Here is a 13,158-nt window from a genome sequence, read left to right as displayed (position 1 = left end):
AATATTTGATGTGATGATCTGTGAGATTAGTTTCTTTAATTTTTTTTTTATTATTATTTAATGCAAATCCTGTCATTCATTATTTGTAGTGTTGTCAAGTAATATGGGAGTCAGGGTATGGGAGCGTGTTAACCACTTATTTCACAATACAGAAAATAACAACTGACATGTAACTAACTTCAAATGAATAATCAAAGACAATAACTCCAAAGTGTCCATTCACTTGATTTTGATCAAAAAATTAGATCACATGAGCATCAAGAGTGCTTAGTTTCGCGCTTTTGCTATGACCGGTTTTTTTTTTCAAAATATTTTGATAAAAGTTATTTTTGATAATACATTCATAGACTAAACAGTGGAAGTTTGGCAATAAAATCAAAACCATATTTCTTTAAATGTTTGTATGGGGAGAGAGAGAGAGAGAGAGAGAGAGAGAGAGAGAGAGAGAGAGAGAGAGAGAGAAAGAGAGAGAGAAAGAGAGAGAGAAAGAGAGTTTCTTTGCTGCGGTTTATTTATTACAATGTAATCAAATGTAATCTTATTGACAGTCTTTATTTTTTTTCCATTCGATTTTATGTTTTTAGAATGTCTACTAGCTAAAGCATTGTTTTGGTTGAGAGACTCCATTTATTTGATACGAACCTCCCAGCTACTTTTTTATGTAGCTATTGCTGTTTCTTAAGATTTCCGTCATTTTCAATAAGTTACAATGTTTTTACAATATACCACGCTTTTCTGTCTTTATTACTTTATGGAAACATACAAGCTTTAATTTTCCACACAGGCTTTAATGTTGGTTTTGGACTGGTCAAAAGGTTTTTTCAGTATCGTTTTAATCGAGACAATATAAATCTTGCTGTCGAATATAGTTACAATTGTTATGAAAATGAAACGGTTTTATTTTCACAAGCAAATCTTAAGCAAAGATTTAATTGGAAACGATTTCCGTTTACATATTGATTTGCCACTAATTTTGACTGCTTCGCCCAAGGTGTATCACCGTGATTGACGTCCGTAGCGTTTCATTTTCACTTTTGCAGCCTCAACAACTTTTTCATATACTAGGAAACTAAACAGAGCTTTCAATTAATTTTAATTAATATGTGTAGCATTTTCTTACCGTGGATTCTTTTTAAACTTCGACACCCGACAAAATAGAAGTTTTTTTTTAACATACATGTAAGTAGAAACTGAACTTTTTTAAAAAGAACTACAACATCAAAAATATGACATTATTTGGTTAGTTTCAGAGGGTTAATTCGAATGATATATGGGCGAATAATTAGACCACAGAAAGTGTGCAAAGTTCAAATAAGAAAATATTAGAAACATATCATAAAACCTACTGTTCACGAACAAACACTGCTAGTTTTTCTTTCTTGTTATGAACAAGGATGATATATTTTCACATACAAAATATATCGGGGACGGTCTCCAAAATAAATATAAGCGATAAACGTATCTAATGAAATAAAAACGATAATGCAGTTGGTTTGGTCGAGTATTTTAGATAGCACGTGTTTTGGATTTGTTTGTAAACAACCATACTATAGGTAATCTTGTTTCAAAAGGGAATTGAAATTAATAAAAGTATGTTTTATTTTTATATTTAGGGACACACTGTTAATGTATTCAAATTATGAACTTGTGAAAAATGTTCAAAGACTGTTTTAAGCAGGAAGAAAATAATTTTTTTTAAACTGAAATTTCTTCAATTTTTATAACCATGATGAGTTATTGTATTATAAATGCATCACTACCTACAGTCTGTTCAAGCATATCTTTTACAACATACACCATACCATAGCATAGCATTGAAATCTTATAGTATAGCATTGAAATCTCATAGCATAGCATTGTAATCGCATACCACAGCTTACAATCTCATAGAATCGCATTCGTCATATCATATCATAGCATACCATAGCATAGCATACAACATTAAATCAACTCGGTTTTAAGTGTTTTTATTTGAAAAATTAAATGTTCATATAATAGATTTGTGATAAACTTTGGCTTCTTATTATTTTATTGCAAAATGTGTGGAACTTTTCTGTGTATGGAGGCGTTTTTGTTAAAATCTCATACCATACCATACCATACCATAGCATAGCATACCATATCATTAAGCCCTTCATTTCAATTTCTCATAGCATAGCATACAAATCTCATAGCATAGCATACACATCTCATAGCATACCATTAAAATCGCTTACCAAAGCATAGCATAAAATTGTAAAAGATATGCATGATATGACTGTATTTTATAAGGGAATACACTATTTTTTGTTTTTAAAGCAGCACAAAATAGAATTCATTTACTTTTTTATTCTAATTTTATTTGATATACGACTTTTAGTACAAAAATTTAAATTATTGATATCATTTTATATAAAAGAAAATGTTAACTCGACGCCTTTGTGGCCGTTCCGGCCTTTGATTTATAGTCAAAAGATGATAGCGATCTATATGCGTTGCAGGTTGGTTATTTATACATGACATATTGTAAATTCTACACCATATTACGAATCTATCTTTGATTCACATGACCAAATCATCCAACATTTCGATCGTTTAAAATTGCTGTCTTGGGAAGATATCGGTAAATAACAAATTACTCACCTTCTAATATTTTTTTTTCTTGTAGGTAAAATGACTAGTGAAAACGAATGTCCAGACAATAGTCATTATATCAGCAGTACTGCTCTGTGCGTTTGTAATGACGGATTTATTCTTTCAGATTGTAGTCAAAGTAAGTAAATAAGTTTAAAAGAAACAAAACGAAATATGAAGTGAAATTTGTTTAGATAAAGTATAGAATCGAATTTGTGCACGACTATTTATACTTTTTACAAATTGCTGTAATTATTAACATAAACCCTCTCCGAAGGAAAATGGGGTATAATGTCTTACTCTTGTGTGTCTGTCTGTTTTTTTTAATAACATAAGATCGAACAAATTTTCCCAGAAACTATTCATCGCAGATACTTGAAATTTCACCACATTCTTTGTTTAGGCATTTCATATGGTGGGATTTATTTTTTTAAAAAGTTGATGTCAACTTCCTGTTAAATCTTGACATTGCTTATTTTATATATTCCCATCATAGCAGGGTATCACTTTTAAGGTAAAGGTCTAGTAAATGAAAGGTGCCCACGGGTTTATGAAATTCAAGATGTAAATTCTTTTAATGATGCTTCATAACAATATCTTTGTTTCATAGGAATAACCATTTACTATGAAATATGAAGGATAAAAGCAACAAATCTCGCAGCTTTGTCCATTTTTGACTAATGAAATATAATTATCTAGAATGCATACAGTCTCTCCAAAAACGGCATAAAACAAGCTCTTGACCACCTCTTTAAAATGATGTCAATTTGAACATAAGTTCGGGATTACATTTTACGTGATTAAATATTGAATGTAAAAATATTGTTTTATTTTCTACATTATTTCTTTAAAGCCGTAAAATACGGGAAAAGATTCATCAAATCAATTATGACGTCATAATAGTTTTAGCATCAAAAAGCTGTATGAGTTTGAAATTATAATAAGGATGCCTATTATTGGGGGTTAAAATATGGCATTGACAACTGTCAAGGGTTAAAGTTTACCGGTATGTAGGACTTTAATTTGAATTTCATCTTAGAATGTGATCCAGGAATGTACGGGTTTGCATGTGGCAGTAAGTGTTCATCCTGCTCTATAGACGACTGTAATCATGTTTATGGCTGTCCTCAGATTGTGAGCACAACTTTATCACGTAAGTAAAATGCGAGGTAATGGAAATACATGTAGTTCCATTTCAATAATGTTTAAACCAGAACCATAAGGATAAAAATATTGATCATTTACTATAACTTTGAGTCAGGCATTGACAAAGTGCTGAGAATATTACTGTAATTATCCAAAGAATTCACTTCATATAAACAAATTTCTTTCAAAACTAATATATTCATATCAGTATCCATTTTCATCTTTGTTCACGTGTTATTTTATCTTTATATCTTAAACATAAAATACCACATATCTATTTTCATATAATGTTCTAATTGGTAAAATTGTCAACCACATAGTTTTCTTATGCCTTTAAATCAATTTTGAAATAATGTCGTCAGTTTTGGTTACCTTAACAATATGTTATATAAAAGGGGCGTGGTCACGATTTTGGTCAAACATTATTTTTTCGATTTAAATGTTTAGAATGCTTCAGTAAGGCATTTTTAATAAGCAACCAAAATTTGAGTGTCATTTGTTAAGTTATAAGCGAGTTACAGAGCTTACAATTCCTCGCTATGTATACAAATTTTTGTTTACATTATGAACGTTGAAGTGAAAATTACAGTTTTAGACCTAAAATGAATGTGTTAATCGTTAGGAACTGTTCATTTAAGTTTGAAATGAATAATATAGACAAATCATCTTGAAAAAGGTTGTTTACCGGTGTATTGAACCTATGTAAACAAAAACAGGGCACGAGCCTTGTTTACATGACGAAGAATTGTGAGCCCTGTATCTTGCTTAAAACTCATTGACGGACACCCAAATTTCATTTGATTATTAGAAATGCATTCATAAAGCATTGTAAATAATAAAAAACAGAGAAATAAAATATGACCAAAATCATGACCATAACAACTTTGGAAACATGACTCGATGGTATTAGTCACGAAAAAGGTATCCCGTTGTTCCTTTGAATCCTGCCATTGACTGTGAAAATTTTTTTTAGTTCGTTTAAAGTTGGTTCATTCTTTTTTTGAGTAACTAAGATTTCTACTACGTTTTACGAATTTTAGATAATCTTATAAAACGTAAAAACCAATGTTAGCGCGAAGACCGCGCTCCAGAATTCAAAACCTGACCGGGCCGAATTTAAACGCCAGTCCGGAGGAAATTTTTGAAAAGCATATGCATAATTGAGAAAAATTGAAACGCGCACGCGCGAGAGAAAAAATAAGAGAGAGAGAGAGAGAGATGTTATATTGTTTGTTTTTTTTTAATACGGTCTCATCAATCAAATTACCCCACCCTTTCCGTCGCATGCCAGAAGATATTGACATGTGGGGTCCAAATCTGAAGAACCTGTCATAGTTATATATGTAAGTAAATACCTTTACATTTTTTAGTATTTGTTTACTAATCGACAAGTCCGCTTATTTTTATTTTTCATGATATTTTTTTTCAAGTGTTTAAGAACATCAATGAAAAACTACATATTTGCGTATACGAGAAAACAGTACTAAATATCGTAGCAACAAGCTAAATGATAAACGTTTATTGAAATACTGAAATAAGTGAACAATTTAGGTCAAAATGAAATACTCAGTCAAAATTATTGCTATAGTTTGATGAATTGAAAAAGAATCTTTTGTCCTCATTTAAAAATTGTGAAAAAGATTATGCAAACCCTTCAAATGTTGAAATTTCTGATATCGTTAATTATTATCGCCCCTGTGGGAGCGGCCTGTGAAACAAAACATGAGAGAGAGAGAGAGAGAGAGAGAGAGAGAGAGATAGAGATGGAGAGAGAGAGAGAGTTTCTTTAAAAAAAAGTCTTATAGACTCCTTTTTTTAAATAACAGTATGTTACATTTAAATGTTTTAGAGTCGTTTATGCACAGCAATTTTTTAAAAATTATATTCGATTTTTATGTTTTTGGAATGTCTGTAACTACTAGCTATAGCATTGTTTTGGTTGAGAGACTTTATTTGTTTAATACGAACTTCCCAGCTACTTTTTATGTAGCTAATGCTGTTCTTAAGGTTTGCTTCATTTTCAATAAGTTATAATGTTTTTACATTATACCACCCTTTCTCTGTCTCTATTACTTCATAAAAACATACAAGCTTTAATTTTTTTTAATTTTCCATACAGGCTTTAATGTTGTCTTGGACTGGTCAAAAGGTGTTATCAGTATCGTTTTATCGAGACAATATAAATCTTGTTGTCGAATATAGTTACAATGGATATAAAAATGAACCGGTTTTAGTTTCACAAGCAAATCTCAAGCAAAGATTAAATTGGAAACGATTTCAGTTTACATATTGATTTGCTGCTAATTTTGCTTGTTTCGTCCAAGGTATATCATCGTGGTTGACGTCCGTAGCGTTTCATTTTCACTTTTGCAACCTCAACAACTTTTTCAATTACTAGGAAACTAAACAGAGTTTTTAATTAACTTTTAATTGCCGGAATATATGTAGCAGTTTCTTACTGTGGATTCTTTTCAAACTTCAACACCCGACAAAACAGAAGATTAATTTCCACATACAGGTAAGTAAAAAACTGAAATGTTTTAAAAGAACTACAACATCAAAAATATGACATTATTTTGCTAGTTTCAGGGGTTAGTTCAAATGATATATGGGCGAATAATTAGACCACATGAGGTGTGCATAGTTCAAATTAGAAAATATAAGAAACATATAAAAAAAAAAAAACCTATGAACAATAACAAATCTGCTGGTTTTTCTCTCTTGCTATGAACAAGGATGATAAGTTTTCACATACAAAATATAAGAGGATGGATAAAGCACTGTTATTTTCCCGATCATGTAGATTAGCGATGTGGCACTTGGAATGTAGAAGAAATTGTAAGACAAGAATATCTTGCTACGTTATTAGGTTCGTGACACTGGACAAGTGCGTGCTCTATGCTCTTTCCGGTGTGTTGAATCCACGAATCATTAGATGCTAAATATGTGTAAGCGTAGAAAGCAAACACATGCGAGTAAGTAAATTGGGAGGTTTTCTAAACTTCCTACGCCACTGGTAAGTAATACAGCTCCATACTTTATTTATTCATATGATGTTTATGATTTTTAAGGTTTCTTTTTTAAAATTAGTTAACTATATGTTAACAATAAGGTGTGTAAGTGACGAGTACATAAGTGTTGATATTTTTCGGCGCTTTGGTTTTATAATCATCCGATTATTTTTAGGGGGAAGGAGGGGTTGCTGCGTCGATTCTGCATTATATAAATCTGACATGAAATCAAAAAAATGTTCAAGAATTTAAGATAATAGTTTTCTATGTTTGATTTTGTATTTAGATTTTTAGAGTACAGGACACTTAGGCAGCATTGTTAGGTTTATTATGAAAATATCAATGGATTTGAACGTTCATAAAACGATGCATCTATTATTACTAAATATTATGTTAAGCCTTTTTATAATGAAATAAATTTGAAATTAAATAAAACAGCATGGTAAATGCCACTTTGTTTGATACTTTTTGTAGTCCCTTGATTTGAAAGTCATGTGGTATGCCTTGGTAATTCTCTCGAATGGAGGTCATAAACAAATTTCAATATCGCAAGGATATACACTGTATCTTTATTTGAAGTAAAAATGTAATTGATAGTTAAGGTCTACCTGTCTTGTAAATTTTGAAAAATGCTACTGCCTTGTAAAGAGATATCTTTTATTAGAACAAATATCAAAGAACTAAGCTCCGGTTGAAAATTACATTACCTTCGCTTATAATATTACGTATTTATTAATTCATGCTATAGATTTCATCGCAGCAACAGCACTTTTTAATAAATGAACATTCCATGATTTTATATTTAAAAGATGATAACGATCTGTATGCGTTGCAGGTTGGTTATTTATGCATGACATGATGTAAATTCTACACAATATTACGAATCTATAGTCGTATATTGTATTTGATAAAATGAAATATATCGAAAAGGACACTATCTTTGATTCACATGACCAGATCTTGGGAAGATATCGGTAAATAACAAATTACTCACCTTCTAATATTTTTTTTCTTGTAGGTAAAATGACTAGTGAAAAAAAATGTCCAGACAATAGTTATTATAACAGCAGTACTGCTCTGTGCGTTTGTAATGACGGATTTATTCTTTCAGATTGTAGTCAAAGTAAGTAAATAAGTTTAAAAGAAACAAAACGAAATATGAAGTGAAATTTGTTTAGATAAAGTATAGAATCGAATTTGTGCACGACTATTTATACTTTTTACAAATTGCTGTAATTATTAACATAACCCCCCTCCGAAGGAAAAGGGGGTATTATAATAATGTCTTACTCTTGTGTGTCTGTCTGTCTTTTTATAACATAAGCTGGAACAAATTTTCCCAGAAACTATTCATCGCAGATACTTGAAATGTCACTACATTATTTGTTTAGGCATTTCATACGGCGAGATTTATTTTTAAACAAATTTGATGTCAACTTCCTGTTAAATCTTGACATTGTTTATTTTATATATTCCCATCATAGCAGGGTATCACTTTTAAGGTAAAGGTCTAGTAAATGAAAGGTGCCCACGGGTTTATGAAATTCAAGATGTAAATTCTTTTAATGATGCTTCATAACAATATCTTTGTTTCATAGGGAGTACCGGGGCTTAAAGTTTTGGTAAACAAAATGAAGAATCATCTTTTAAACAACCATTTACTATGAAATATGAAGGATGAAAGCAACGAATCTCGCAGCTTTGTCCATTTTTGACTAATGAAATATAATTATCTAGAATGCATACAGTCTCTCCAAAAACGGCTCAAAACAAGCTCTTGACCACCTCTTTAAAATGATGTCAAATTGAACATAAGTTCCTGGATTACTTTTCACGTATTTAAATATTGAACGTAAAAATATTGTTTTTAAATTATTTTCTACATAATTCCTTTAAAGCCGTAAATTACGGGAAAAGATTCATCAAATCAATTATGACGTCATAATGGTTTTAGCACCAAAAAACTGTATGAGTTTGAAATTATAATAAGTATGCCTATTAATGGGGGCTAAAATATGGCATTGACAACTGTCAAGGGTTAAAGTATACCGGTATGTAGGACTTTAATTTGAATTTCATCTTAGAATGTGATCCAGGAATGTACGGGTTTGCATGTGGCAGTAAGTGTTCATCCTGCTCTATAGACGACTGTAATCATGTTTATGGCTGTCCTCAGATTGTGAGCACAACTTTATCACGTGAGTAAAGCTTTAGTTCTACGTCTATGGATAATACAACGCAAGCAAGCTCTCTCTCTCTCTCTCTCTCTCTCTCTCTCTCTCTCTCTCTCTCTCTCTCTCTCTCTCTATATATATATATATATATTCACATTACATGTACAGGACCTAGACATATGTAAATAATATTTTTGTTATGCCTCTATGTTACTAAGCCACTTGATTTAGAAACGATGTTTTTTTTATCAAAATTGCTTTAAAGCGATAGGGGGAAGAAAAATATTAAAATCAAAGCCATTTGTCAGGCATTCCATCCTCTTCAACTGACAAGGAAATTTCGTCTGAAACAGAGAACACCAGTGTGGTCGTCATTAGTATCGTGTCTGTGGCTGCCACTCTGATTGTAGTTGGACTAGTCTTATTCTGCTGCTTTCGCATATTAAGAGAAAAAAAGAAAAGGTAAAACTAAAAACATTATTATTTAATACGAGTCTGTCAGTGTCTGGAAGTTGTTAATTAAAAAATGGCACATATTCTCACATCTCTTTAAAGAGAGATTTTAAAGCTGCCTTGTTTCCCTTTTTGTTAAATAACGGTACATGTACTTGAAAAATGCTTGTAAACGCGAAAGGGATAAGATATTTTTGATTTATGACAATATTTTGTGGTTGAATTTATACTTTATACACAATGTAATAAAACAATAAAATTTCTTATTGAATATATTACGCTTTTTTTATTCAAAGGAGCAGAAATGGAACAAATGAAGAAGCAAGTGGTGTATTTTTAATGCCTGGAGTGGACAGATATGCAGGTAGGGTTATATAATATAGATATTAAACAAATAAATACTTATTGTATGAATATGATATTAAATTGCAAAAAGCGGATCTAGGCCCTTGCTCGTCACTTGAGAATTTTTCTAATTTGTGAAGAACCAATTCGTGTTTTTTAAGGAATAAGGAATCATTCTTTGAGTATTATGAGGTGATAATTTCGGTCGGGGCGTCGTCAAATCCAATAAAGCCCGAAGGGCATTATGATAGATTTGACCACACTCCGACCAAAATTATCATTTTATAATATTCAAAGAATGATTCGGATCCTTATTACTTATATTAACATTATTTCCAATTTGTACACTTTAAAACCACTATCTTTTTTAAGTAGCACATGCTATGCATTATTACGCGGCGCAGCCAATACCGTTTTTTGGTTATGCTATAAGACACGCACATTTTGTACACTCGTGTTTTATGAAGTTATTGGGTTTTAGGGTTTAAAATTGATTCCTAATGTTATCACAGACAAGTTGAAAATGTAAATATTTTAGCAATCTTATTATTATTAACATTTAGTTATTAAAAATGACTTAAAGGGTTATAAGCGATAAATATAGTACCGGTACTCTTGGATAAAGTCAAGCAATATTATTGCATTCCTATGCTCTCTTTCAAGAACCCTTGTTCGTCCGGTAGATAATGTCATTTTTGCGAGACATATTCTGTTTAGCTTTTTTTTATCATTATATCACAATAAAATTGCCATGTATTCTGTATATGTAAGGATCTAATACATAACTGCATTATACTCAGTTATAATTATAATTGTCCTTTCACCCATGTTACTATAGACAAACATGACAAAAGGCTGCATAAATTCTAATATATGTAATAGTCAAAAAATAAAAAACAACCATATGTATACCCAAATGCAAAAGTACGCAATCTTATTTAAAATTGATCTGCATAATAAAATCAACAAACAATTTTACGCTAAATTATTAATCTTAAACTAACAAAAAAGGAATATTTAAACTTCATTTTCAATAAAACAGGAGTTTTTGGGAACGAATAATGCAAAAATATATAAAGGGCTATTTTTCACTCGAAAAGTAATGTATAACGAAGACTTTGTATTAAAATGCATTTTTAAAGCCTCATCTCATATATCATATAAGGAAACAGGCCGCTTCTCCAAACTGATAACAGTGAAGAATACCTCTTTTCATAGATAGCAGCAAACCACAAAGAATGTGCTGTTCAATCTGAAAAATGTAGGATTTCCTTTGCATGGAAACTTATGTAATATTAACGTAACAAACTGAACTTCATTATATTTCATCATATAAGCTCCATTTTTTTCAATCTATGTCCCAAAAAACACTCAAAATCCCTCAAAAGCATCCCTTTTATTCAAACATTGTGGATGATGGAAGGTATATTCTGAACAAAAGTGAAGCATTCTTATTGTTTTTAATGTTATTAATTAGTATTTAGAAAAAGCGATTCTGCACAATGAACTTGGCTGTCTAATATTAGGTACAATAAACTCGCATGTTTAATGTTAGGTGCATATCACTCTTAACATTCTTTTAATACTCTACAAACTTTAAAACATAGACTGTAATATGCAAAACATTATTACATCGTATGTAAAACCCAAGATTAATTGTACTTGTTCATGAGAATGCTGTAATCAGATAAGTAGTGCACATCATTTGAGTGCCTGGTTAAATTGTACGACTTCTTTACAGCCTTATACATCAGTTGAGACGGTATTTTGTAGATTTCACTAACTACAGCTCGAAAAACACAGATAGGAATAGTTTATCTAATTCATTAAGGATATTTTGGTATTGAAAGAAATTAGTTATGTTGGATTTGCTGTCATTGACTCTTATCGTGGTTTCTAATATCTTTTTCACAGAATCAAATAATAGTGACAACCTATATACTGAACCTAATCTTTACGAATCTGATGTAACGAGTGCAAGAGATAACGATTTTCCAGTTGATTCAACAAAGTTCGAAACTCGGGTCAAAGGCACGCCGGAAGTCGATGAAGATCACTACAATCACATAACCCTTAAAATTGACCTGAATCCTAAGTATGCCAGGGACGACACTGACCTTGGTGATATGTACAGCCATATTAAAACCACACACCCGCCATCTAGAGTCCTGACGGATAATCAGTACAGTCACGTGACCAGCGATTTCAGCCCTTGAATATTTTGTTTTAGACCTAATTCCTCTCAAAAACTTCATGTTCTAAGAATATCCATGAGATGATGTACGTAAATGAATGCATCTACATTAAATATCTTTTATTTAATATTTTGTTATACCAGTATAATCAGTATTTATTTTGTAATGTATCTATACACAATAAATTGTTGCGTAATAGATCTGCTAAACATACTTTTAATGAAAGAATGTAATGAAAAATATATACATAAAACATGGCGATACCTTGATTTGGACCTTTATGTCTACTGTAAGTGCAGAATAAAATGACTGTGATGCTTTCAAATATCTTAACAACAATTAAATTTTACAGCAGTTAACACAATTTCCTAACTGTACGAATGTATTGCAAGATAATTAACCTGGCAGTAAATTATAAATATTTAAAAATCAATTTATTTCAAACTAGGACATTGTTTTAAATTTGATGTGACTCTTTTATTGTTTAAACATCTTTGCAAAAAATATTGGTCGGTAAATGATGATAATTGCAATTTAAGTTTACATTTGTGATTAAAATTGGGGTTGGTATTAGAACTAAGTGTTACGTCTTAAAAATTATTTCATTGACGATAAATCTAGTCATTGAATCTAATTTACATTATCATTGACAAATGACCATTTTGAAAGTGTTATTATAAACATACTATAGTCAACGTCGCTATTACACATAATAACAGGGATAGAAATTGCTTTTAAATTTTAATATTTATTCATCCGATTTTTTGTGCCTTTAAATACCATAAAGCCAAGTAATATACGCCCCCTCTTACTAAACGTTCAAAGAGGAAATATATTATGTAAAAAGTTTTGTAATATTAATGATTGTAAACAGAAAACTGCATCACTGGCAGTCATAGACTTGCATTAATATATTTATATTTTGGTCTAAGCATCATGTTTTGACTACGAAGTGAAGTGTGTAAAATAAGTTAAGTGGAGTTCGAAGGTACTCATATACGGGAAGCTGGTTGTCAACTAACCATCAGATCTGCCCTAATTTTTCTTACAATGATTTTTTTATGCAATAGATTATCATTAAGTAAATGAAAATTACATCATTTTTAAAAGATATAATTTGAATGTGTTCTATATCTTTGTACAAAGCTTTTCTTAATAGGAAGATTTAAGTACATGTATTCTGAAAATGGCCAAGACTAAGTCTTCTTAAGTTTGAATTCG

General features: G+C 30.8%; 1 protein-coding gene across 4 annotated transcripts; it reads left to right on the top strand.

Moving 5' to 3' along the window:
* The first annotated feature begins 1,477 nt into the window (after positions 1–1,477).
* Positions 1,478–12,947, top strand: LOC105321880 (uncharacterized). Of its 4 annotated transcripts, none has more exons than XR_004596004.2 (10): positions 1,478–1,553; positions 2,648–2,752; positions 3,653–3,766; positions 6,158–6,277; positions 6,629–6,775; positions 7,789–7,893; positions 8,855–8,968; positions 9,210–9,406; positions 9,694–9,761; positions 11,657–12,947. XR_004596004.2 is itself a non-coding variant. In XM_066086132.1 (10 exons), the coding sequence occupies exons 6-10, from the start codon at positions 7,794–7,796 to the stop codon at positions 11,956–11,958; spliced, it is 693 nt and encodes a 230-aa protein (XP_065942204.1). In that variant the 5' UTR covers positions 1,537–1,553; positions 2,648–2,752; positions 3,653–3,766; positions 6,158–6,277; positions 6,629–6,775; positions 7,789–7,793; the 3' UTR covers positions 11,959–12,142. The 4 variants fall into 4 exon arrangements, 3 of the variants coding, with proteins under 3 accessions (XP_065942204.1, XP_011418661.2, XP_065942203.1); XM_066086132.1 differs by having other exon boundaries at positions 1,537–1,553; positions 9,298–9,406; positions 11,657–12,142; XM_011420359.4 differs by having other exon boundaries at positions 1,537–1,553; positions 9,253–9,406; positions 11,657–12,140.
* Positions 12,948–13,158: the final 211 nt, after the last annotated feature.

This window comes from Magallana gigas, chromosome 5 (assembly GCF_963853765.1).
Source record: "Magallana gigas chromosome 5, xbMagGiga1.1, whole genome shotgun sequence".
Taxonomy (NCBI): Eukaryota; Metazoa; Mollusca; class Bivalvia; order Ostreida; family Ostreidae; genus Magallana; species Magallana gigas.
This window is presented reverse-complemented; position numbering and strand designations above follow the sequence as displayed.

Coding starts and splice junctions, on each gene's coding strand:
- LOC105321880 (XM_011420359.4), top strand. CDS start 7,794: ATGACTAGTGAAAAAAAATGTCCAGACAATAGTTATTATAACAGCAGT. Junction 9,407..9,693: donor TTAAGAGAAAAAAAGAAAAG/GTAAAACTAAAA, acceptor TTTTATTCAAAG/GAGCAGAAATGGAACAAATG. Junction 9,762..11,656: donor TGGAGTGGACAGATATGCAG/GTAGGGTTATAT, acceptor TCTTTTTCACAG/AATCAAATAATAGTGACAAC.